The sequence below is a fragment of the Hibiscus syriacus genome, unplaced genomic scaffold (assembly GCF_006381635.1).
Source record: "Hibiscus syriacus cultivar Baekdansim isolate YM2019G1 unplaced genomic scaffold, ASM638163v2 tig00111220_pilon, whole genome shotgun sequence".
Taxonomy (NCBI): domain Eukaryota; kingdom Viridiplantae; phylum Streptophyta; class Magnoliopsida; order Malvales; family Malvaceae; genus Hibiscus; species Hibiscus syriacus.
This window is the reverse complement of record NW_024063024.1, coordinates 727,730-755,663: the sequence shown is the minus strand read 5'-3', so window position 1 is coordinate 755,663 and position 27,934 is coordinate 727,730. Positions and strand designations below refer to the sequence as shown.

Sequence of the window (27,934 nt, the reverse complement as noted above, 5' to 3'; positions counted from 1 at the left end):
ACATGAAAAGCAATTCAATGACAGTCGGAAAGTACCACGTTGTTAAACCCAACGAAGATCACCCTTTGCCTGATTCTCACAAGCTCACCGTCAAGGTATTTAAAAAAAAATCTTCTTTAATTTTCTGCTTTGAAATTTGGGAGCAATATAATGAAGTTATAGCTGAAAATTATTTGTTGTAGGTAACGTCGTCGTATGAGAACAATTATCACTCGGCGGAGAAGGTGGAGAGTGGACAGTTTGCATTCACGGCGGCGGAGCAAGGAGATTACATGGCTTGCTTTTGGGTGCCGGAGCATTCGCCGCAGATCACGGTGACCGTTGATTTCGATTGGAGGACTGGTGTCCACGCTAAGGATTGGACTAACGTTGCCAAGAAAGGCCAAGTCGATGTAAGTGTTTCAATCCCTTCAACGGAAGGAAAAATAATCCAATTTGCTTCATTAATTTGTTGTTTCTAGTTTAGGGTTTAACTTCCTATAAAATTCTTTAGTTTTGCATTGATTTAGAATCATTAGTTTAAACAAAATCAATAGCTGAGAAACACAGTTGAAAATGAAGAGATTTCGATTGCTTCTTGTAGTTCTAAATATTAAAAGCTAACTAGGTTTCTTCTAATTGTCATTAAAGTCGTCTTTGTGAATTGGGACCACTCATCATACTAAATTGCAGTTGTGGTGTCTGTTACCAATGCGGTTGCAAACATTATGCAAGTTATGACGTTTGTTGCCGGCGTGATATGTTTCTCAAAAGTCGCAAAGTTTATAAAATGCGGATGTGATTGCGGAGTCCCATTGACCTTGAAAAATGTTATGATGCAGCCATTAGGTTACGTCACGGCTGCATTTTAGTACTATGGAACTACTCGAAAAATGACTTTAACCCAAATTGCTTATGCTAAAGCGTCTCACTGTCTTGGTGTCTTTTGGAAAAGTACTGCTTTTGCTCCATGGTCAAGGTTTGTTATCTTTGATACTTCATCAGATTGGCGATTTTCGCTTAGCATTAGATGCTGATAATGAAGTACACTAGGCTTATCTCTATACTGTTTATGAAAATTTCACCGTTTTTGGCTTAATTTTTGGAGATATGGATTGGGTTTCTGTAAAGTAGATGCACACACAATCTATTACATTTTTATATTTGCAGCTTTTTCGCGGAGAATATAGTTTAAGGTGCTAACCCTTAACTGGATATCGATTGCGAGATTATACTATTCCAATAAAAGTCCTAGTTTTTCTCTGCTTAGAACTAAAGCATTGCTTTTCCATATGCACCCAAGTCATCTCCTTAGCTATGATTTAGATCTTTGTGAAGGAAAGAGTACTGATGGAGTATACGATAGAATAAGCAAATTGACATAAAGATAGATAGCAAAGATTGTTGCAGTCTTTGATGCATGCTAATTAGGAACGATTAGGTGCACTAGGGTTTTTTGTGTTCCTGTTGCTTTCGGATCTCTAAGAGTTCCCTTCATTGGGAAATAAACCTACTTTGATGCTTACCAGGCAATGGAACTGGAGCTGAAGAATCTGTATGATACAGTTCAATCCATTCACGAGGAAATGTTTTATTTGCGGGAAAAGTAAGGAAACATCTTATCAGTTGTTGCAACATAGTTCTTCATCTTGAAGAAATCTTATTTCTGCATATGATTGTTGATTTCCAGAGAAGAAGAAATGCAGGAGCTGAACAAAGCTACAACATCCAAAATGTTCTGGTTGTCGTTCCTCTCACTGTTTCTTTCCCTATCGGTAGCCGATTACAGTTTTGGCACTTGAAATCCTCCTTCGAGAAGAAGAAACTCATTTAAGTTTGTAGGACCATAGATTTTCATTTCTTATGTTGTACTCGTGCAAGATATTTTGACATAGATCTTTGTTAAATGTGCCTTTTTAATAATGGATGAAGTTTGGGGAGGGAGTGAGGTAGTGGGATACAAAATGGCAAGCTGTACTAGTTGTCCTTGTTACCTATGTATTCATGCTCTTGATTTTCAATGAAATATTTATATCTAACATGTACCGGAACATGCTCAAAACCTGGTATGAAAATATGATCTTGTAAATATATGAAAAATATGGGATGTATACTGATATCCAACACTCATCCCTTGCTACGGATGACATGGATAGATGAAACCCAGTCATGGAAAATTCTATCACAAGCCATACTGAGTCTATTTACACATGCCATCCATCTACACAAATGGGCATGCCGGAGTCGATCAGTGGAAATGGAATGTTTGTTGTTGATCTCATCGGGTCTTGAATGTTATGTATTGAATATATGCCAATGATGATTTGTGGGTACATTTTTTCTATATCCCTTCAAGCCTCTTGAGAATATCCAAGAAAGGTCTTTGGTTCATGTCAGCCCAACATTTTTCCGTTGAGCTAAGAAAAGATTCAACAAGAAAACAATCAGCAATTCCACTTGTCCAGGCGCAGTACTTTAATTGTTTGTCAAGTAACTTTTAGCAAACATAATGTTTGCAGCATTAAGGTGAAAAATATGCAAATCTTTATGCATATATGATACTTTATATAACCTGCTTATGATTATAAACCAGAAATTATGGGTAGATAATGTTTTGGCGAAGCATGAAAATTTCGATTAAGTAGGCAAGTTTAAGAGATGGCTTACTCTCTCGGTTCGGGGATGTATGATTTTGAACGAAAAGGAGGTCGGTTGTCCTGCTGCAGCATACTTGGCTGCTTCATAAGGGTCATAATTGGAGAATGGTGGATCTCCTTCAAGCATCTGCTCCAAGGGAAAACATCATACGTTAGAACTAGTCTCAATGGTATAGGATCAAATATCATCTTCAAGGAAGAAGATTACCTCATAAAGTATCACTACGAAAGAGAAAACATTGACTTTTTTTATCATATCTCCGGTGCTTGAAAACTTCAGGAGCCATGTAACGATCTATTCCAAATACAAGTAAAGAACCTGAGAATCCGAGAATCATAACTTATTCAAAGGATATCTAAAGAGGCACCTACAACTCCCTGTTTCGCCAGTCATCTTGTAGACATCATGACAGTTTTGAACCTTAATGAGCTTGCTCAGGCCAAAATCTCCAACTTTCAAATGCTCAGCACTGGAGTTGACCAAAAACACATTCCTAAAGTAAAAAAATGAATTTTATAACATGAAAAACCCGATGCGATTCAAAAGTTTCAACCATGGATGAAAAGGGGAAATAAATAATAGGAAATGGATAAATTTTGTGTTTTCAGAAGAAGGCCTAGTTCATTAAGCATTCCAAATTTAGAAAGAAATTTCCACGACATAAGCCCGCAGTCAATAAAATGCATAGAGCCTTGAAATAATAGCTAGCAGAAGAAAAACAGAACTACTTGCACAGCAAAACTGAAATAGAAATTGACTTGCCTTGGTTTTAGATCTCGATGAATTGTGACATTTGGTTCATTTTGAAGATGAGCAATACCCCTATCCACAATTAAAAAAATTCATATTAGCAAAATAGTCATACATATGGGAAAAATCAAATGCAATCACACAGCAAATGCATATTCTGCAGAGTAAATCCCTGTCGAAAGGACGTGAAGTTAGAATCGAAGAAAAATATGATTTTATTCTACTTGGAAAAAAAAGGAAATGTGATTTATGGTACATTTCTATTCTATATTTCTCAGATTCGGGTGTGAGTGTTAAATACGAGAATGTATCTGATATGAGTATAGTTAGATTTTATCTTGTCCCAATATCCTTGTTTTGAATATGAGTTTTCGAACACAGATACTTCAATATAGATGAAAAGTCCCAGCAACATAGGTCCACATTTTCTCACGCTTTTTCTCCAAGTATTACTTGGACGCAAAAGCAGGATACATTGACATAGAGCTGCACCTACTATACAACTTAAAATAGAAGCATTCTTGTATACATTGCAATGTCCAATGCAAAGTTGGTAGCTGATGATGCGCTAAGCGCACCCTTTTCCTTGAGATGCTGGTGAAGATCACCCTTTAATTACACATAATGATAACATAAAAAGGGGTAATTAAAGTAAATTTTAAGTTTCAAAATAAAATAATCTACAGAGAGATTGAATTGAGAAACATGTATATTCATATACCCCTCTTAAATACTCAGTGATCAACATAAGAGGCTTCTTGTCAGTGGCAGCTCCAAGGAATTGAACTAATTAGGATGGCGGAGCTTTACAAGAACCTTCACTTCATGCCGTAAATCCTGACTGAACCAATATAGCAGAAAACACAGAGAATTGCACTCTAAATTCAGTAAAAGAAATCAGGGTTGATAGGAAATTAATCACGATACAATGAGCATCAGATTAACCCGGAAAATGTGGAAGTGACTTTCAAAAATTGAAGCTAATTACTGTCATTACAGAAAATGTTGCATGTCTTCTTCGGTGAATACAAGTCAGTTCATCTTTCCTTTGGTTGCTTTTTCATTGTCAATGAAAACATATTTTTCACTTTTCCAGCATAGGGCATAAATCAAAGAAATACAATTTCATGGGGAAAAAGCTTGGGAAGGGAAGAACAGAGATATATTCATAACATGACGGGCTTACATAACCAGTTTATCATCTGAAAGTGATGAAAGAATGCGTTTGACAGCTACAGGGGTTCCTCGCCAACTGGCCTTTAAAATCTCACCAAACGACCCCTTGCAGAAAGGGATATAATCAGCAAAAGCACATATTCCGGATCATATAAGGAGAATAATTCAGGTACTTGCAAGCTGACTTCCTGACTATCAGAAATTTAGCAGCCTATATAAGAACTCAAGTTCCAAATAGACAAATAATTTACACATAAAGGAACGCACCAACAATTTAAAGAAGTTTGGTAGCTAGTTCAAACTTATATTATCCCAAAGAAACATTTCCTGAGATATGGGCTTATAATAAATCTTTAAAATAAGCAGAAAAGGGCTATGCATTCAGCCATATCTGTTTATAGGGAGAGAGACTATTCATGAAAAGGGGGGCAGAACTGGCTTTGGTTCAAAACACCTTTCCTATGATATTTGAACTAGAGAAGTCCAGCTCAGAAGGATCAATTTCCCAGTCACACTTGTTTGGTAGAGGGGGCAGAACTGGCTTTGGTTCAAAACGGCTTCCACTTTGGCCTTGCAACAATTAAAATTTTAACTTTTAGCTCAGTTAAAATGCAAAACATATGAGCTCTAATTTTAATAATGTTTCCCTCACTAAACATTTCTAACTAGCTCCAAAATGAATCATATCACAAGAGATAATTAACAAGCATTATTAAGAAACGAAAGCAGAGTGCATATCCGCCATTAATCCTCCATCACACTCGACAATGAAAAACAGCAAACCAAAATTTGAACTTACGTAAGATAATCCACCATATGATTTTAATAGCTCGATCATTGTATGTTTCTTAGCTCCTTCTGCATCAGCTAAAGGCTATCATCACCAAACAAACAATAAATTCGACAAACTTCAGGGAAAAATCCAAAATTAAAATATATGTAGAAACAGATAAAAGATTAGATAATTAAAACAAGGACTTTAAGGTGGCACCGTATTCTTCCAGCGATCTTGAGCGTTGACATCAGCGCCAGATTCAGGAAGGCACTTGGCGATGTCGATCCATCCGTGGAGTGAAGCAACATGGAGAGGCATACGGTTGTCGTAATTCCTAGCGTGGACCAAACAACCATCTTCCCCTAGAAGCTTACGGACAACGCTGATGTCGTTTGATGAGCATGCCATAAGATCATCGAAGTGTTGCGGAAGACGGCTATCAGATAGAGCAAAAATGCAACTGATAATTTGAGAAAATAAAAATTAAAGATAAAAGAGACACAAAATTTACGTGGAAAACCCCTAAATTTTATAGGGTAAAAACCACGGGAAACGGTAGAAGAATTTTACTATGAGAAAATAGGAATTACAACCTCTCTCGATCTACCAAGGAGAAAACAATGATAATTCTCTCTTGATAAAAAAAGGAGAAAACAACTCTCAAGAAACTCTCTAAATTCTCTTTAGTATTGGAAGAAAGCTAGAATGCTTTGGGATGATTTTGAAGCTAAATGAGCTAGGGTATTTATAGTTAAAACTTAAGGACTAATCTTGTAAATACCCTAAAGTTCAATGACTAATTGCATAGTTTTACCATCACCAATTTTCAACAATTTTACACCTAATTTCCGGTGCCTTAATTGCACCTTTCATTTAATGCACCGAAAGTGGCCAAGTTGCTTGGCTTGACTTTTCAACAATCTCTCATTTGAAGATTTGATTGGAACAATCATATCTTCACACAATTCTTTCTACCTTATACCTTTCATGTTGCATACGTCTCTGACAGGCCACAAGAGGATCGACACTAGGTAAATTTATCAGCGTTGATCGCCTTCGTCATAAAATTTGCTATGTTGTCTTTGGTATGGATCTTCTGCATATCTATTGTCCCTTCTTCCACCTTTTCACGAATAAAATGGTACTGAACTCGTATGTGTGCTTTGTCCTTGAATGAAATGTTGGATTCCTTGCTAGATGCAAGGCGCTTTGACTGTCACAAAACAGAGAGACATACTCTTGATTGTGCCCAAGCTCCTCCAATAGTATCTTCAACCATATTGCTTCTTTACTGGCTTGTGTAGCTGCTACATATTCTGCTTCTGTTGTGGATATAGCCACAACTGACTGCAATTTTGAAACCCAGCTTACATCTCCACCAGCAACTTTAAACACATATCCTGTAGTAGATTTGCTTTTATCCAAGTCCCCAACATAGTCAGAATCTACATACCCATTGATTAGTAAGTTTGATCCTCCGTAACATAATGCAACATTTGAGGTCCCTTTGATGTATCTCATGATCCTCTTTACTGTATTCCAATGCTCTTTTCCTGGATTTGTCATGTACCGACTAACCACTCCCACTGCTTGTGCAATGTCTGGTCTTGTGCATATCATAGCGAACATTAAACTTCCCACTGCTGATGTATACGGTACTCGAGACATCTTCATCCTCTATTCTTCACTTCTAGGACTCATACTGGAGTATAATTTGAAGTTAATATGAAGAAGTGTAGAAATTGGCTTACAATCTTGCATGCTGAATCGTGACAAGATCTTCTTTAAGTAATTCTTTTGTGAAAGATAAATCTTCCTATTACTTCTGTCTCGGTGAATTTGCATCCCTAGAATCTTGTTTGCTGATCCCAAGTCCTTCATTTCAAATTCCCTAGCCAGTTGTGCCTTCAATTCTTCAATATGATCTTTGTTGGATCCTGCAACCAACATGTCATACACATACAACAACAATATAACAAAATTGTTATCACCAGACCTCTTGAAATAAGCACAAGGGTCTGCATTAAGTCTGTTGTATCCAAGGCACATAATGAAGGAATCAAATCTCTTATACCAACACCTCGGCACCTGCTTTAGATCGTACAGAGATTTGTTCAACCTGCAAACCAAGTTCTTCTTTTCTTTTTCTTCAAAACCTTCAGGCTGGAGCATGTAAATCTCTTCTTCAAGATTTCCATGAAGAAAAGCTGTTTTAACATCTAGCTGTTCTAGATGTAAGTTCAATGTAGCACACATTGCCAAAACTACTCGAACTGTTGTTAGTCAAACCACAGGATAAAATATTTCATTGAAATCAATGCCTTCTTTTTGAGCATATCCTTTGACCACCAGTCTTGCACGATACCTCTCAACTTGATCGTCACCATTTCGCTTGATTTTGAAGACCTATTTGTTACCAATTGGCTTCCTTCCTTGTGGTAGTGGCACAAGGTCTCATGTATTATTTTTAGTGAAGGGCTTCTGATGAGTATTCAGAATCGTTAATATTTGCTCGTTATTTCTTCGGTTTTGTGGATTTATTGCTGCTGATTTGGTCGTGTTGTGCTTATTTTTGTGTAGGTCTTTACTTTCCAGAATTAGTGATAAAACGGGTGAATTCTGCATTTTTTATTATTTGGTCATGGCTGGAGACATGGGCACGACTCTGGGCACGACGCGGTCTGACGTGGTAGTTTCTAGAAGGTCCAGTCAGCAGCGGTTTCTAGAAGACTTCGTCCGCACGCCTTCTGGAAGATTGACGAGCAGAGTTGCATTAGGAGACTAGTTTAAGTTTGAATTTAAATTTAAAAACAATTATCTTTTGTATTATTTTATTATTTTCTTTGTTTATCCTTTAGGCTTTGAGAGGCTATAAATACCCACTTGAGGTAAGCCTAAACTCATTATTCGAAATATATTCTTCTTTTCTCTCTAGTTTTTATAAAAGTTCTCTTTTCATTTTCAAGTTCTTTTTATTTCTCTTTATTTTCAAGTTTTATTTTTATGCTAAGTATGACTTTTGTCATGCTTAGCTAAACTTTTCATAAGCCGAGAGCTGTCGCGATGATTCAATTCTAACGGGAGAATTGAAACGGTCCCTTACTATCTTCGGAATATCTCTCTCAATCTTTGCGCTTATTTTTCAAAATCAAAACAGTTTTCAAAATCAAAGATCGACTTTGGTCAAGAGGATGTTGCGATTAAATGTGTGGGATGAAGATTCAGCTTATAGAAAGCAAATTCGACTTCCTGGGAACAAATTTGGCGAGATGGCTTCACCAAGAGGGAATTGAGATCGAAATTATCGTTTATTGAAGCAACAATCCGAGTCGGTCGCCACGAACTTAAACGGTAATTGATCTACAACAATTGATGTTGATAAAATCAATTCCCGAAGCCGGAATCAAAGGTTGCCTTGGGTATTCGGTATACAAGATAGAGTCACGGTGATAGCCCTTGTAGACAAAGTAACCGACGTGAATCCCGAAGAGAAAATCTTATTCGGTGATCTAAAGGAAATTGAGTCAAAGCAAAGTTTGAGGCTATTTTTACCGTATTTATTCACAAACTTTATTCTCTTATTTTTTATTTAAATTGCTTTTATTTATTTTTATCATTTTAATCTCATATTACAAACCCCTTTTTTACTATTTTAGCCTGGTTAGAACCATTCAAACATTAAATTATGATTTTCTAAGTCCCTGAGGATTCGACCCTTATTTCTCTATACTACGTATTTCCTTTATTTGTTGATTGAGAATAAGGAATTTATTTTGACACCGAAACGACAGTTGTCAAATTGGCGCCGTTGTCGGGGACTTCGCCAAAGTTACTAATTTTTTGTTTGCTTTTGATTTATGACCAGGACTAATCTAGGCACATTAGTGGAGTACAACCCGGAGATCGAAGCTGAAGGTAGGAGACTCCACGCACAGACACTTCGGGAAAGAAGGAGACACCAATCAAATCCAGAAGAAAATCAAATTCAGGTAATACAAATCCGATGGTCGAACTTACTATTCGAGAGTTAGCCGCGGCACCCACTGAACAAGGACCTATGTGCATCGATTTTCCCCAAGGTGAAACTCCATACCAATTGAAAACCGGCCTTATTCATCTTCTCCCTACATTTCGCGGATTGCCAAACGAGAACCTACACCAACATCTCAAGGAATTTCACATGGTCTGCTCCAGCATGACACCACAGGGAGTAACCAAGGACCAAATAAAACTTAGAGCTTTTCCTTTTTCCTTAGCGATTCGGCTAAGGAGTGGTTATTTTATCTACCTCCTAATTTTGTAACTACATGGGCTCACATGACTCGTCTTTTTCTTGACAGGTTTTTCCCTGCGGCAAAAGTAAGTGAACTACGTAGAAGAATGCTTGGAATAAAGCAGCTTGATGGAGAGTCACTCTACGACTATTGGAGCGGTTTAAGAAGTTATGTTCTAGTTACCCACAATATGGGTTAACCGAAAAACACTCATTCAATACTTTTATGAAGGATTATCTCCCCTGGAAATAAAGATGATCGATGCAGCCAGCGGGTGGAGACTTGGTGAATATGACTCCTACTGAGGCAAGAGACTTAATATCGACGATGGCTGCAAATTCCCAACAGTTCCGCGTAAATAATGAACCTTCTCGAAGGGTTCATGAGATAAGTTCATCTTCCTTATAAAATAAAATAGACAAGTTAACTGAAGTTGTAAACTCTCTTGTTGCAGGAAAGATAGGAAAAAACCGATTATGTGGAATATGTGCATTACCTGATCATCCGATAGACGGTTGTCCACTAATTCAAGATGACACATCATCTCAAGTTAATGCAGTCGGAAACTTTCCGGGACCTCCCCAAAGAGCTTATAATCCTTACGGTAATACATACAACCCAGGATGGAGGGATCATTCGAAACTTCAGTTATGCTTAGAACCTGAGATCGAATCAAGGCTATCAAGCGAGACCTCCACCACCGCAACAACCGCAGAAGTTATCATTAGAATCGATTGTCGAGAGGTTAGCACTATCTCAAGAAAAATTCCAGACTCGAATTGAAGCCCACTTCTAAGAGATGGACAAACAGATAAGCCAACTGACTCAAGCCGTGGGGAGATTAGAGTCACAAATGAGGCTATCATCACAAAATGAGCCGAATCATATAGAGAATGTTAGCGCCATCACCCTCCGAAGCGGTACAATTGTTGAACAACCAGATTCGAAGGAAGTAAGCTCAGGATCCCGGAAGAAAGAAGAAAATTTGAACTCCTAGGAGGAAGAAGAAGCAGTTGACATAGAATCCCGAGAAAATAATGAAGATGAATCGAAAATTAATTATGCGCCATCTCCCTATGACATTCCGCCTCCGTTTCATGAAAGATTCATTAAAAGAGACAAGCAATCAGAGGAGATGGAAATCTTGGATGTATTACGGAAAGTGGAAATAAATATCCCGCTTCTTGATATAATCTGGAGAGTATCGAGGTATGTCAGATACCTTAAAGATCTCTGCACTAATAAAATGCGACTGACCGGAAACGAGAAGGTAAATTTGGGAGAGCATGTCTCAGCTATTTTCCAACGAAAGTTACCACCGAAACTGAAAGACCAAGGTATGTTCGCAATACCCTGTAAAATTGGTAAAATTAGGATTAAGCGAGCCATGTGCGATCTAGATGCCTCTGTCAATGTAATGCCTCTCTCCGTCTATAATTTAATTTCCACCGAGCCTTTGAAGGAGATGAGAGTTACACTTCAGCTAGCCGACAAATCAATTATTCGTCCTGAAGGACTCATAGAAAATGTTCTAGTAGAGGTAGAAGAATTAATTTTCCCTACTGATTTTTATGTGATTGATATGGAAAATGATCATAGCCACATTGGTTCTGAAATCCTCCTCGGTCGTCCCTTTCTGAGCACGGCAAATACAAAAATTGACGTTCGAAGCGGTATTCTTACTATGGAGTTCGACAGTGAGATCGTAAAATTTAATGTTTATAAAGCAATGAGATATCCGGATAATATGCATAGTATCAATTTTGTTAGTGTTACTGAGCTTGTTGATGATGAATCTAACTTTTTTGATGATTTATATAGGAAATCGGATGATAAAAAAGACGACATAAGGGAGTTGAAAAATATTTCAGTTGTTGATCTAGATTTGATCTTAACTCCTTTAAAAAATGAAGATTTACCTTCCCTTTTGTAGGCACCAAAAATTATGTCAAGGAATCGTTTAAAGAAATCAATTTTTGGTAAAAAAGATGTTTGGATGGACATTCTTTTTAATTTGGGAAAAATCCGAAGAAATCTTTATGAGAATTTTCGAATTTCTCATAAGAAATTTCTTAGTTGGAAAAAGCGAATGAAGTGGAAGTGTCTGTCACGGAACCTGTAGTCTGAATCTTGAATCAAATATTTTTATTCAAATTTAAACGATGAGGATTTACGAAATTATGATTCGAACATTACTGATTTCGGAGTATATTGAGCAGTAAAAAGTCGAACAAAGCAGGAAAAAAAGGGGAACCCAGTTGTGCGCACTGTTTCATTAAACGGCGCACGTTAGCAAATCCCAAGGGAGAGCTCGGCGCACGTTAACCAAACCCAAAATTATTTTCCCTCTATTTTGATTCCTCTGCCGCCCACCTTATCCCCTTCCCCTTTTCACTATGTCATGGCCCCCACCTTATCCGATCAATTCATTCTTTTTCAATTTTCACCATCCATTATCCTAAAAAATAACATCCACTTTGACTCAAACTCAAACACCCCTCCCCTCCCACGCACGACACTGCCAAACTAAACCCAATTAAACCAAACTTCTCATCTTCATCTCTTCATACCCGATCGCCCCCCAACGCACGAACCCTCCCCTCATTCTCCTTACCGCTGGCGATTTCAATGAAGAACTCGTTCCATTCATGCTAACGTGCTTCAAATTGTCCACTCCTCTGCACTCCACGATGGTGCGCACAAGAAACCTGTAGGGCGACGCCACAGCTCGTTCACCCGTCGTCCTTAGTGGACGTCGCCACCTCAACATTTCGGCTTTTATTGCCATCCCGAGCGATTCAGACTGTAACATCCTCTATACCAGGTCAGTGATTAAATTGTGAAATTTTAAAAGTTATTGATCAAAGTAGATAAATTGAAAGTTGAAGGAATTGATTGAAATATTTGGTGTAGGATCAATTAGCAAAGCATGGGGAACTAAAGGGGCAAATGGGTCTTTTGGCAAGGAAATAAATTAAATGTTTTTTAAGGATATTTAAATCCACGTGGTAAGCTTATGAGAGAAACAAGGTTCTGGATATTTCTTTCTTCTTCCTTCTCCTTCTCTGCCGTGAAGCCAAGCTAAAGATGAGATTTCTTGTGATCAAATTCTTAATGAATTTAAGGTTTCTTATTGATCCTTAGTTGATGACTAAGCTTAAGGAAAGCTTAGATTATCTTAAAACCATAAGATGAGGAGTATATGAAGAATTAAAGAAAGGAAGTAGAAAAGTGAAATTTTGGAATAGGGTTCTTAATAAGAATTAGAAGTGAAATTCGACTTGTCATTAAGCTAACTAAGAGGTATGAAGTGTTAGAATTCAAATTAGAACATGTTGGAATTTGGGTTAGATTCTTAAACTCTACATGGAGAATCGGATTTCTAAGTTTTGAAAGTATGGAATGAATAATAAGTAGTTTGAGTAAGAGTATAAGTTAAGGATATAAAAGAGGGGTAATAAAAGTGTTAAGTAGACTAAGAAGAGATTTCAGTGCTAAAATGACAATTCTGGGCAATGTGCATCGATGCACATTCATGTGCACCGATGCATCAATGATAAATCCCAGAATGTTTAAGGTGCATCGATGCACATGAAGTGCATCGATGCATTAATTTAAAAAGAAAACATTGAATGCCATTGATGCATCGATGCATAAGGAGTGCATCAATGCACCCCATTAAATACAAACATCGAATAAGATTTATGCATCGATCCATGGTGTAATGCATCGATGCATACCTCCATTAAAAGATGAAAATGACTTTTCTTTTAGCCTAAGAATGATAGCTTAGAATATACTAACTAGTATACTGAAGTATCAATGAATTACTATGTAGATACCGAGCCTAAACGAGTTCTGGAACCATCAACCAGTAGGATCAATCGAGGGAAAGACAAAGAAATCTAGGTGAGTGCATATGCATAGCATAAATATGTATTCTATTCAGTTCTAGACTTGTGATAAGTCTAGATTCAATATTATGATACTTGACATGAACTCATACCATATGCATTATGTGACCTGAATGCAAGAAAAAGTTATATGTTATGTGATAAATATATGAAAATAATATGCCTATGCGATATAAATTATGTGAATGGTGAAAGCCCATGTTATGTAGATGAGAACTATAGGTATAGTTGGCATGCCAAGGGTAGAGGGTCTATGTGGTCCTTCGAGACATATATGTATTCTTTGGAACAGGTGTGAGGTCTATTGAGACACATACTTGATCTTTGGCATATGTATATGATTCTTAAGGAATGATATGTGGTCCTTTGGGACATATATGTATTCTTTGGAACAGGTGTGAGGTCTGTTGAGACACATACTTGATCTTTGGCATATGTATATGATTCTTAAGGAATGATGTGGTCCTTCGGGACATATGTATTCTTTGGAACAGGTGTGAGGTCTGTTGAGACACATACTTGATCTTTGGCATATGTATATGATTCTTAAGGAATGATATGTGGTCCTTAGGGACAACTTTATATGGAACTTCGGTGCATTTCTATGCGGCACTACGGTATAATTCTACGTGGCACTTTGGTGCATTTATACGAGCTGTGGTGACAGCATAGTGCACAATCTCACAGTACTCACATACCTTAGGTTCTCAGTATGGTATCATGGGCAAACAATCTTATTAATATAAATTCATGAATGTCAAGATATTATGATGACAGGTAAAGAACATGATGATATAAATTGCATGGTTAAGTATTTGATTTTCATATCATTCCATTTAATTATAGCATCTCCAGTGCATTTCTTTGTTATCATTATTATTATATTGTCTCACTAAGTCGATGAATTAGCGTGTGAGTGTTTCACACGTAGGATCCGATAAAGTAGACGATCAAGGTTAAGCGGCTGGACAACCTTACTCCTACAACTATCAGATCAGAAGCAACTTAATCAGTAGGTCATTTTGTTATGTAAATGGAGGTTGGCATGTAACTAAAGGGTTAAGTTGTGTATGCTCTGAGTATTTTGGTAAAGTGTATTAATATATGTATATAATCGTATTTTCTTAATATAAGTTCAAATGTTATGATTTTGGTAAGAAAATTGTTTTTTAAAAAAATAATAATGTGACACCTCGGACTAGTATCCGGGTCGGATACGGGTTGGGGTGTTACATTTAATGGTATCAGAGCTATGGTTTAGCCAATTCTAGGCATAAACCAGAGTTTATAGAGTCTTTAAAGGGAATACATGCCAACAAATTGTGAGAACTTCTGATCTTGTATAGTATGAGTATGTTGTTTTGCTAATAGAACAATGTGTTTATTCTTATTAGATGTCCGGACATAATAGCTCCCGAAGTGAAGCGGTAGAAGATAGGCCTGCTGAAAGCAGTAATTCACCTGCCCTGGCCAGGCAAGGTGAAGAACATGCATCTCAAGGAGTGCCTGTGCAAGATCAAGATATGTTCTTCAGAACGTTAGACGCTATTCTAACGCGTCTTCAACCTCCTGCTCCACCAATTCAAATGATGAATGTAGCAAAAGAGTTAAGAGGCTTAGGAGCTCCTGAATTTAAGGGAGAAGCTGAGGAAGGTCCAGTGTCAGCGGATCTTTGGTTGAATGATTTGAAAATCATGCTAGATGGTCTCCACTGTTCTAAAGTGGAGAAGTTAGATGGAACTGTATCTTTATTGAGGGGTCAAGTGAGGATAGGGTGGACGAACGTCACCATAAGGATGCCCAGTGACCAGTTGACTTGGCCTTTGTTCTTAGATGAATTTAAGAACAAGTACATAGGAGAACATTTCATTCGGCAGATGAAGTAGGAGTTTTTGAATTTGAAACAGATGAACTGCTCTGTATATGAGTATGAATGTGAGTTCAACAAGCTGAGTAGGTTTGCATCCGAGCTTGTGCCTACCGAAAAAGAGGCTTGAATGGTTTGTGGAGGGCTTACGCCCTAGATTGAAAGAGATGATGATAGTGTTGAATTTGTCCTCGTTCCAAGAGGTGATCAATCGCGCCAAGGCTCTTAAAAGAGCTCAGAATGAGAGATTTGGGGATTTTAGAGTTCAGACATCAAAAAGAACGAGCACTTCTAGCTCCGCACCCTCAAAAAGAGAAAGAGACTCCAGATTTCGATCTCAAGCTAGATCAGAATCAGTTGCATCGTCTGCTAGGGGAGCAAGTCAGACAAGACCTAGACAGACGCAGTCAGTGGGATCTGGTATTGGGAGATCTACTCCGAGTCAAGCGAGACAGTGTCAGCACTGCGGGAAAAATCATTCTGGGGCTTGTCGGATGGCTGTTAGAACTCGTTTTCGATGCGGAGATGTTGGACATTTTATCCGGGATTATCCATTGAGGGTTGGTGAACCTACACCACCTGAAAGAATTGGTTCTACCTCACAAAGAGGACGAGGAAGAGGCAGAGGAAGGAACCAGTCTGAATCCTCTACTCAACCTGAAGTTCGGTCAACCGCACGGGTGTACAATCTAAAGACAAGTGAAGACCGTGATGATCCGGATATTATAGCAGGTACTTTTCAGCTGTACGATAAATTAGTATTGGTACTGATTGATCTGGATTCTAATTATTCTTATATTACAAGTAAGTTAGTAAAGGAATTAAGGATTTCCTTAGAAGCTACGAGTAATGAGATTATAGTAACAAATCCTTTAGGACAATAGTGCTCGGGTGAACAAAGTCTGTAAGTGGTGTCCCATAAAGATTCAGGGAATTGAATTCCCTGCTAATCTGATGGAATTACCCTTTGACGAGTTTGAAGTGATTTTGGGAATGGATTGGTTATTCCGTTATTATGGAGATGTTGATTGCATATCGAAAAAGGTAACCCTGAAAAGTCCAAGAGGAACAGAGATAAGTGTGAGTAGTGAAAGGTTTAACCCTTTAGTAAATGTAATATCGGTAATGTCAGCTAAGAAGCTGTTGCTACAAGGATGTCAAGGATTTCTTTCAAATGTGATAGATTTACGAGCTACAGAGAAAGGATTGAATGAGATTTTAATAGTTCGAGAATTCCCTGATGTTTTCCCAGCTGAGTTGCCAGGATTACCTCCAGATAGAGAGGTCGAATTTCAAATTGAAGTAATGCCAGGAACCGCTCCAATTGCAATGACACCTTATTGGATGGCTCCGAAAGAATTGCAAGAGTTAAAGAATCAATTACACGAATTGTTAAAAAGAGGATTTATTCGACCCAATGTGTCACCTTGGGGAGCTCCGGTGTTATTTGTTAAAAAGAATGATGGATCAATGCGTCTTTGCATTGACTATCGACAACTCAATAAAGTGACAATCAAGAATAAGTATCCTCTTCCACGCATCGACGATTTGTTTAATCAGTTAAAAGGAGCTTCGGTATTCTCGAAGATTGACTTACGTTCCGGCTATCACCAATTAAAGATTCAAGAGAAATACATTCCGAAGACAGCTTTTAGAACGAGATATGGTCATTATGAATTCATTGTAATGCCATTTGGAGTAACGAATGCACCTGCTGCTTTCATGGATCTCATGAACAGGATTTTTCAGGCCTTCTTGGACCAGTTTGTTGTTGTCTTTATTGATGACATATTGGTGTACTCGAAATCTCATGAAGAGCATAGCGCACATCTGAAGATCGTCCTGCAAATTTTAAGAGATAAGAAGTTGTATGCCAAATTGTCCAAATGTGAATTTTGGTTAAATGAAGTAATTTTCTTAGGGCATGTGATCTCCGCATACGGGATTAGGGTTGACCCTCAAAATATTAAAGCTATAATGGATTGGGAAGTTCCTAAGAATGTGTCTGAAGTTCAGAGTTTTCTTGGACTTGCCGGTTACTATCGAAGATTCGTTAAGAATTTTTCGATGATTGTGCTGCCTCTAACAAAAGCTAATGAGAAAGAACGTACCGTTTAGTTGGACTCCTGAAAGTCAAGGAAGTTTTGAAGTGTTAAAGGAAATTCTAACAGAAGCTCCTGTATTAGTTCAACCTGAAACTGGCAAGAAGTTCATAGTGTTCAGTGACACGTCCTATAATGGATTAGGATGTGTGTTAATGCAAGAAGGAAAAGTGGTAGCGTATGCATCGAGACAGTTGAAACCACATGAAAAGAATTACCCCACCCATGATTTAGAAATGGCTGCTATAGTATTCGCTCTCAAGATTTGGTGTCATTATCTATATGGGGAGCGTTGTTACTTATATACGGATCATAAGAGCCTGAAGTATCTGATGACTCAAAAAGAACTGAATTTGAGGCAACGTAGATGGGTAGAGTTCTTAAAGGATTATGATGTGATAATTGACTATCATCCCGGAAAGGCTAACGTGGTAGCAGATGCTTTGAGTAGAAAAATGTTTGCAGCCTTGCGAGCTATGGATGCAAGATTATCTTTAACTGGAGACGGTGGTCTATGTGCAGAGTTAAAACTTAAACCAGCATAGTTGGATCGAATAGGAGAATTGCAAAGCCAAGATGAAATATGTTTGAAAAGAATAGAGCAAGTAAAGAATAAAGAGATTAAGGATTTTGAGGTGAAGTTTGATGGGAAATTGTATTATAAAGAAAGAATTGTGATACCAGACGATGAAGAGTTGAAGAAAGATTTATTGGCAGAGGCTCATTACAGTACATTGACGATGCACCCGGGTGGAACCAAGATGTATATGGATTTGAAGGATCGATTTTGGTGGCCAGGGATGAAACGAAGCATTACTGATTTTGTGTCCAAGTGCTTAACATGTCAGCAAGTCAAAGCAGAGCATCAAGTTCCGTAAGGATTATTGCAACCGCTTTACGTTCCTCAATGGAAATGGGAAAATGTTACGATGGATTTTGTTTCGGGATTACCTTTGACTCCGAACAAAAGAGAATCAATCTGGGTAGTTGTTGATCGATTGACTAAGTCAGCACATTTCCTTCCGGTTAGAACGGATTTCTCTATGGAAAAGTACGTTGAGCTGTATATTAGAGAAATTATTAGATTGCACGGAGTGCCTATTTCCATAGTCTATGATCGAGACCCTCGATTCACTTCTAGATTCTGGAAAGCTTTGCATGGAGCGTTGGGAACTTGCCTTAACTTTAGTACGGCCTTTCACCCTCAGACGGATGAGCAATCAGAGAGAACTATTCAAATATTGAAAGATATGTTGCGAGCATGTTATTGAGTTTAAAGGGTCGTGGGAGAAAATATTTACCACTGGCGGAGTTCGCTTACAACAATAGTTATCAATCCAGTATTAAATGCACCTTATGAGGCGTTATATGGGAGGAAATGTCGTACTCCATTAAATTGGTATGAACTCAAGATAGAAGTTTTCTTGGTCCGGATTTAATTCAAGATGTAGAAAAGAAAGTTCGAGAAATTCAGCATAACTCAAAGTGGCCTATGATCGGCAAAAGTCCTATTCTGATCTTAAAAGAAAAGAGATTGAGTTCGAGGTTGGAGATAAAGTTTTCCTTAAAGTATCTCCCTGGAAGAAAGTATTACGTTTTGGTCGGAAAGGAAAGTTAAGTCCTAGATTCATTGGGCCATATGAAGTTGTTAAGAGGATAGGACCTGTGGCATATCAGTTATCCTTGCCACCGGAAATGGAGAAGATCCATAACATCTTCCATGTGTCCATGTTACGAAGATATAGGTCCGATCCCTCGCACATCATTGCACCAGAACAAGTAGAAGTCCAATCGGATCTGACATATGAAGAAGAACCAGTGAGAATATTGGCTTATGAAGTCAAACAGTTAAGAATTAAGACAGTTCCGTTAGTCAAGGTTCTTTGGAGAAATCACAAGGCAGAAGAATCCACGTGGGAACGTGAAGAATATATGCGACTTCAATATCCCCATCTGTTCGTACAATGAAAATTCGAGGACGAATTTTCTTAAGGGAGGGAGATTTGTAACATCCTCTATACCGGGTCATTGATTAAAGTGTGAAATTTTAAAAGTTATTGATCAAAGTAGATAAATTGAAAGTTGAAGGAATTGATTGAAATATTTGGTATAGGATCAATTAGCAAAGCATGGGGAACTAAAGGGGCAAATGGGTCTTTTGGCAAGGAAATAAATTAAATGTTTTTTAAGGATATTTAAATCCACGTGGTAAGCTTATGAGAGAAACAAGGTTCTGGATATTTCTTTCTTCTTCTTTCTCCTTCTCTGCCGTGAAGCCAAGCTAAAGGTGAGTTTTCTTGTGATCAAATTCTTAATGAATTTAAGGTTTCTTATTGATCCTTAGTTGATAACTAAGCTTAAGGAAAGCTTAGATTATCTTAAAACCATAAGATGATGAGTGTATGAAGAATTAAAGAAAGGAAGTAGAAAAGTGAATTTTGGAATATGGTTCTTAATAAGAATTAGAAGTGAAATTTGACTTGTCATTAAGCTACTAAGAGGTATGAAGTGTTAGAATTCAAATTAGAATGTTGGAATTTGGGTTAGATTCTTAAACTCTACATGGAGATCATATTTCTAAGTTTTGAAAGTATGAATGAATAATAAGTAGTTTAGTAAGAGTATGTAGTTAAGGATATAAAAGAGGGGTAATATAAAGTGTTAAGTGGACTAAGAGTGATTTCCGTGCTAAAATGACAATTCTGGGCATGTGCATCGATGCACATTCATTGTCACCAATGCATCAATGATAAATCCCAGAAATTGTTTAAGGTGCATCGATGCACATGAAGTGCATCGATGCATTAATTTAAAAAGAAAACATCGAATGCCATCGATGCATCGATGCTAAGGAGTGCATCGATGCACCCCATTAAATACAAACATCGAATAAGATTTATGCATCGATGCATGGTGTAATGCATCGAAGCATACCTCCATTAAAGATGAAAATGACTTTTCTTTAGCCTAAGAATGATAGCCTAAAATATACTAACTATATACTTATAAGTATCATGAATTACTATGTAGATACCGAGCCTAAACGAGTTTGGAACCATCAACCAGTAGGATCAATCGAGGGAAAGACAAAGAAATCTAGGTGAGTACATATGCATAGCATAAATATGTATTCTATTCAGTTCTAGACTTGTGATAAGTCTAGATTCAATATTATGATACTTGACATGAACTCATACCATATGCATTATGTGACCTGAATATGTAAGAAAAGTTATATGAGTTATGTGATAAATATATGAAAATATATGCCTATGCGATATAAATTATGTGAATGGTGAAAGCCCATGTTGTGTAGATGAGAACTATAGGTATAGTTGGCATGCCAAGGGTAGAGGGTCTATGTGGTCCTTTAGGACATATATGTATTCTTTGGAATAGGTGTGAGGTCTGTTGACACATACTTGATCTTTGGCATATGTATATGATTCTTAAGGATGATATGTGGTCCTTCGGGATATATATGTATTCTTTGGAATATGTGTGAGGTCTGTTGAGACACATACTTGATCTTTGGCATATGTATATGATTCATAAGGAATGATATGTGGTCCTTCGGGACATATATGTATTCTTTGGAACAGGTGTGAGGTCTGTTGAGACACATACTTGATCTTTGGCATATGTATATGATTCTTAAGGAATGATATGTGGTCCTTAGGGACAACTTTATATGGCACTTCGGTGCATTTCTATGCGGCACTACGGTGTAATTCTACGTGGCACTTCGGTGCATTTATACGAGTTGTGGTGACAGCATAGTGCACAACCTCACAGTACTCACATACCTTAGGTTCTCAGTATGGTATCATGGGCAAACAATCATATTAATATAAATTCATGAATGTCAAGATATTATGATGACAGGTAAAGAACATGATGATATAAATTGCATGGTTAAGTATTTGATTTTCATATCATTCCATTTAATTATAGCATCTCCAGTGCATTTCTTTGTTATCATTATTATTATATTGTCTCACTAAGTCGATGACTTAGCGTGTGAGTATTTTACACGTAGGTTCTAATAAAGTAGACGATCGAGGTTAAGTGGCTGGACAACCTTACTCCTGCAACTATCAGATCAGAAGCAACTTAATCAGTAGGTCATTTTGTTATGTAAATGGAGGTTGGCATGTAACTAAAGGGTTAAGTTGTGTATGCTCTGAGTATTTTGGTAAAGTGTATTAATATATGTATATAATCGTATTTTCTTAATATAAGTTCAAATCTTATGATTTTGGTAAGAAAAGTGTTTTAAAAAAATAATAATGTGACACCTCGGACTAGTATCCGGGTCGGATACGGGTTGGGGGTGTTATACAGACTCCCTTCCGTCGCCACCTGCTCCTCTCTCTCGCCTCCACGCCTGTCAAATTTTCTGTCGTGATTGATGCATTTGACGACATCGAAAAATACTTCGGAGAGGATTTCAAAGCCGATTTTCCGCCAACGATACAACCTGACCATGCTTCTAGTTCACGACATCAAACCCAATCCGCCCACTTATTCGCCTCCCACCATGGCTGTGATCGACATTAAATCCGGGGAATACTCTATTCCTTCTCTTGCACTTTAATTTTAATTTTTCGTTTTGAGGCAAAACGCTTTAAGTGAGGGGGAATAGAGTGTAGAATTGAATTTCATTTCGCTTGTCTTTGTGCTTTGAATCTAGTATGTGTTGGTTAAATTGGTCGGAAATTCATTGATTGTCTTTGTCTTGTTGAAAATTTTTTGGAACGCTATGCTTGTTTGGGAACACATGATTATTTAAGTTAGGATGTTCTTGATAGCGAATAACATGAATTGTGATAAGTTGGTGTTTTTGTGATACTCCATGATTTTATTGGTTGAAATGTGATTAACTCAGTGCATGAAAACAATTTGGTGAGATTTGAGCCTTTACGAGCATATCATTTTCGCTCTCATTTTGTTTGATTGAGTGTGTCGAATTTTGCATTGGTATTCTAGAACCTGCATGTTAAATACTGTCGAGATTACACATGAACATGATGCTTAAAAATGATTTGGGCACCTTAGGATTAACCATTCTGTTTCCCCACTAAATAGCTTACCCATGCATTTTTCCCCTTAGTTAACCACTATTGAGCCTATTCCCGCTTCTTTGTTTTCACCATGTTCATAAACCTAAGCCTTTTTTATTGTATCCCTCTTTTCTACCTTTTTCAGGGCAAGTGAATAATTTTACCATTGTGTTCTCCATCGAAAAAATGTTGAAAAAAAATATAGCAGTTCGAAAAAATAGAAATTGTTCGAAAGAAAAGGAAAAAAAAAGACATGAAAGAAAAAATAGAAAACAAAACAACAAAAGTGTGAAAAAGAAAAAATACGACGAGAAAATTGTTGTTTGATATGTCGTCTTCTTATCTTGTTGTGCTTAATGTTTTGATGGAGTTGATATTATTATTTGTTAGTTCCTTGCCTTGAATTTAGCTATATTTTTAGCCTTTTCCCCACCTTTACCTAAGCTCCGTTACAACCAATAAAAGACCCTTTGATTTATGCATCTTGTTCTCATTAGTAGTGGAGATTTGATTTACTTGCAGGCTTATGGTAATACCGTGTCAATTCTGACATTGAGCGTTTCTTTACCCCAAACACATTGAGTGATTTGAGTGAATCCCGGTAAGGTGTTGAGTTATGAGCATTAAGATTAATGAATTATTGAATATTACAATTGCACTTGACTTGTTCCAATTGGTGATGTTCAATTGATTGATTTCTTGACTTGAATAGTTATTGTGGTCCCTACCTTGCTTCCATAAATGTCAAACTTGACAAAAGAACGTTTAATGAAGTTTTTCACTGATTTGGTTAATCATACTTGAGGACAAGCATGAGATAAGTGAGGGGGAATTTGATGAGTGTTCAGAATCGTTAATATTTGCTCGTTATTTCTTCGGTTTTGTGGATTTATTGATGCTGATTTGGTCATGTTGTGCTTGTTTTCGTGCAGGTCCTTACTTTCCAGAATTAGTGATAAAACGGGTGAATTCTGTATTTTTTTATTATTTGGTCATGGTTGGAGACATGGGCACGACTCTGGGCATGACGCGGTCTGACATGGCAGTTTCTAGAAGGTCCAGTCAGCAGCGGTTTCTAGAAGACTTCGTCCGCACGCCTTCTGGAAGATTGACGAGCAGAGTTGCATTAGGAGACTAGTTTAAGTTTGAATTTAAATTTAAAAACAATTATCTTTTGTATTATTTTATTATTTTCTTTGTTTATCCTTTAGGCTTTGAGAGGCTATAAATACCCATTTGGGGTAAGCCTAAACTCATCATTCGGAATACATTATTCTTTTCTCTCTAGTTTTTATAAAAGTTTTCTCTTTTCCTTTTCAAGTTCTTTTTATTTCTCTTTATTTTCAAGTTTTATTTTTATGCTAAGTATGACTTTTGTCATGCTTAGTTAAACTTTTCATAAGCCGAGAGCTGTCGCGATGATTCAATTCCAACGGGAGAATTGAAACGGTCCCTTAATATCTTCGGAATATCTCTCTCAATCTATGCGTTTATTTTTCAAAATCAAAATAGTTTTCAAAATCAAAGATCGCCTTTGGTCAAGAGGTTGTTGCGATTAAATGTGTGGGAGGAAGATTCGGCTTATAGAAAGAAAATTCGATTTCTTGAGAACACACTTGGCGAGATGGCTTCGCCAAGAGGGAATTGAGATCGGAATTATCGTTTATTGAAGCAACAATCCGAGTCGGTCGCCACGAACTAAACGGTAATTGATCTACGAAAATTGATGTTGATAGAATCAATTCCCGAAGCCGGAATCAAATGTTGCCTTGGGTATTCGGTATACAAGATAGAGTCAAGGGGATAGCCCTTGTAGACAAAATAACCGACGTGAATCCGAAGAGAAAATCTTATTCGATGATCTAAAGGAAATTAAGTCAAAGCGAAGCTTGAGGCTATTTTTACCGTATTTATTCACAAACTTTATTCTCTTATTTTTTATTTAAATTGCTTTTATTTATTTTTACAATTTTAATCTCATATTACAAACCCCTTTTTTACTATTTTCGCCTGGTTAGAACCATTCAAACATTAAATTGTGATTTTCTAAGTCTTTGAGGATTCGACCCTTATTTATCTATACTACGTATTTCCTTTATTTATTGATTGAGAATAAGGAATTTATTTTGACACCGAAACGACAGTTGTCAGCTTCGATTTCTTCTTGCATCACCATCATCCACAGTGAAGCATCTGAGCTGTTTATTGCCTCCTGGTATGTTGATGGCTCACCGTCCTCTCTTAAAAGGCAGTATGCAATATTAACTTCTATAACATAATCTGAGTGCCAATTAGGATGTCTTCTCACACGATCTGATTGACGACTTGTTGGAGCTTCAGAACTCTCTGTTCTTATTCATCATGTGTTGTTTCTGCTTCAGAATAATCTCCTTGTTCAACCTCCTTTTCCACATGTATCTGTGTAGTCTCTGACTTTTCAGCTCTATCATCATCTTCTTTTCTTTGTAGTTTATCTTCTACAAAGATAGCATCCCTGCTGATGATCACTTTGCGGGCACTGGGATCCCACAAGCGATACCCCTTTACACCATCAACATACCCCAAGAATTTGCATTTCCTGGATTTTGGATCTAGCTTTGAAATTTCTTGGGAGTTGTACATCACGTACACAATAATTCCAAATACATGGAGGTTTGAATAATCAGCTGGTTTACCAGTCCATATCTCCATTGGTGTCTTCAGCTCTATTGCAGTTGATGGAGCTCGATTCACCAAATAACAAGCGGTATTGACTGCTTCTACCCAGAATGATTTTTCTAGGCCTGCATCCCTCAACATTGCTCTTGTTCTTTCTAACAAGGTTTTGTTCATCCGCTCTGTCGCTCCATTTTGTTAAGGAGTGTTCTCCATTGTGAACTGTCTTTTGATGTCTTATTTCCTGCAAAAGTCATCAAATTCTTTGCTTGTGTATTCTCCTCCATTATCTGTTCTGAAACACTTGATCTTATTTTCAGAATCAAGTTCCACCCGCGCTTTGAAGTTTTTGAAAGTTGAAAACACATCTGACTTCTTCTTAATAGGGTACACTCAGCATCTCCTAGAGTAGTCATCAATTAATGAGACAAAGTATTTTGCTCCAACTAGGGATATAACTGGTGCTTGCCATACGTCAGAGTGAACCAATTCTAGAACACTTTTGCCTCTAGAATTTGACGTGTTGAATTTCAACCGGTGATGCTTACTTGTTATGCAATGCTCACACAAGGTAAGTGATACATTTGTTAAGCCTGGAAGTAGGTTTTTCTCCACAAGGACTTTTATTCCTTGTTCTGACATGTGTCCAAGTTTCTAATGCCATAGCATTGCAGAATTTGAACTACACGAGGCAACAGAGGCTTCTGCTTCTAGCAACAGAGGCTTCTGCTTCTAGCAAAGTCTCTCCCTTCAGCATGTACTAGTTTGCAGCTATCTTTTCACCTTTCAGCACCACAAGCGCTCCACGGAACACCTTCATGATTCCTTTTCATATTTCAATTTTGCTTGCATTATTATCCAACAATCCGTAGGATAATAAATTTTTCTTCAGGCCTTTCACGTGTCGCACATCTCGAACAACTTTAATTGTTACATCATACATCTTCAATTTGATGGTTCCCACGCCAATGATCTATAAGGCATGATCATTACAACTATACACAGATCCTCATGAGACAGGTTCATACTGATGGAACCATTCTCTTCTTGAGGTCATGTGATATGTTACTCCTGAATCAATGAGCCATATATCTGCAAATCTTTTTCTGCCTTCCACGGTGGTTAACGCTTCACAGCATAGATCATCTCCATCATCTGAAGTGTTTGCGGTATTGCCTTGTGGATTGGAGTTTTTATTTAGACTTTAACAATCTTTCTTCAAGTGACCCTTCTTTCCACAGTTGTAGCACTTTAAATTCTTCTTGCTTCTCGACTTCGATCTACCATGTTTGTGACTGCTACTTTGGCCACGTTCTGTTGATCTCTCTCTCATTGTTGTCATCGTTGTTAACGCTTCTGCTTGTTGCAGATTTACTTATCTGTCTTCTTTGTTCTTGCGCCAATTTTCTTCTTGTAGAACAGCAGCTGCAACGTCATCGAAGACTAGACTGGTGACATTATTGTTTGTCAAATTGATGATGAGTTGATCATACGAATCCGGTAGACTTTGAAGTAGAAGTTCAGCACGTTCTTGTTCTCCTATTTTACAGCTTAAAGATGTAAGCTGAGAAAATAAAGTGCTCTGTCACTGAAGTAGATTATGGCATACGGAGAGTGTATAATTTTCTCTTAAGGAAAATTTTATTGTGCAGCGATGTGGCCTCGTACAGTTTGGTGAGATGATCTCATATCTCCTTAGCTGTCTTCTTCTCCTCGATGCTTGACAATACTTCATCTGCTAATGCTAGATAAAAGTTTTCCATAGCATTCTCGTCTATTTCGATCCATTTGTTGTCATCTGTGAAATCTATCGGCCTTTCACTGATAGCTGCTAGACAATCGTCTTTCCTCAGGATGTCCTTCATCTTCAATTTCCACAATGAGAAATTTCTCCCATTGAATTTTTCAATATCAAATTTCATTGCCATAGCTCCTTTTACGGATAGCTCCCACTATTTCACTATCGTGAATAGTTCTCTAGAACCTTCAAAGAATGGGTAATACCTTCTTACTTTCTTATGTTGGAGGATCCACCTTTTGGTGGCAACCACAAAAACAATAAACAGATATTACACACTCAAATCTGGCTCGGATACCAATTGTTGCGGAAGACGGCTATCGGATAGAGAAAAAATACAACTGATAATTTGAGAAAATAAAAATTAAAGATAAAAGAGACACAAAATTTACGTGGAAAACCCCTAAATTTTATAGGGTAAAAAACCACGGGCAACGGTAGAAGAATTTTACTATGAGAAAATAGGAATTACAACCTCTCTCGATCTACCAAGGAGAAAACAATGATAATTGTCTCTTGATAAAAAAAAGGAGAAAACAACTCTCAAGAAACTCTTTAAATTCTCTCTAGTATTGGAAGAAAGCTAGAATGATTTGGGATGATTTTGAAGCTAAATGAGCTAGGGTCTTTATAGTTAAAACATAAGGACTAATCTTGTAAATACCCTAAAGTTCAATGACTAATTGCATAGTTTTACCATCACCATTTTCAACAATTTTACACCTAATTTCTGGTGCCTTAATTGCACCTTTCATTTAATGCACCAAAAGTGGCCAAGTTGCTTGGCTTGACTTTTCAACACGAAGTCCTGCTCACTCTCGCCTTTTCTTTTTTCTTATCGGTAGACGATGTCGAGCTCGCCTTCTCTCTCATTCCACGCGCCGTCGATTCTCCGCCAGATGTGCCCGAGCTCATGGCCAATG

At 37.5% G+C, this 27,934-nt stretch overlaps 1 protein-coding gene and 1 pseudogene across 2 annotated transcripts; one reads left to right on the top strand and one right to left on the bottom strand.

Annotated features, from left to right (window-relative positions):
* On the top strand, positions 1 to 3,671 carry LOC120156382 (transmembrane emp24 domain-containing protein p24delta9-like). 2 transcript variants are annotated; one of them, XR_005519061.1, is made up of 5 exons: positions 1 to 95; positions 183 to 392; positions 1,509 to 1,585; positions 1,670 to 1,880; positions 3,666 to 3,671. XR_005519061.1 is itself a non-coding variant. In XM_039167698.1 (4 exons), exons 1-4 carry the CDS (start codon positions 3 to 5, stop codon positions 1,779 to 1,781), a joined length of 492 nt encoding a protein of 163 aa, XP_039023629.1. In that variant the 5' UTR covers positions 1 to 2; the 3' UTR covers positions 1,782 to 2,025. The 2 variants fall into 2 exon arrangements, 1 of the variants encoding a protein (XP_039023629.1); XM_039167698.1 differs by lacking the exon at positions 3,666 to 3,671 and having other exon boundaries at positions 1,670 to 2,025.
* LOC120156381 lies at positions 2,275 to 27,926 on the bottom strand (annotated as a pseudogene).
* Between the last annotated feature and the right edge of the window lie 8 nt (positions 27,927 to 27,934).

Coding starts and splice junctions, on each gene's coding strand:
- LOC120156382 (XM_039167698.1), top strand. CDS start 3: ATGAAAAGCAATTCAATGACAGTCGGAAAGTACCACGTTGTTAAACCC. Junction 96..182: donor CTCACAAGCTCACCGTCAAG/GTATTTAAAAAA, acceptor TATTTGTTGTAG/GTAACGTCGTCGTATGAGAA. Junction 1,586..1,669: donor ATGTTTTATTTGCGGGAAAA/GTAAGGAAACAT, acceptor GTTGATTTCCAG/AGAAGAAGAAATGCAGGAGC.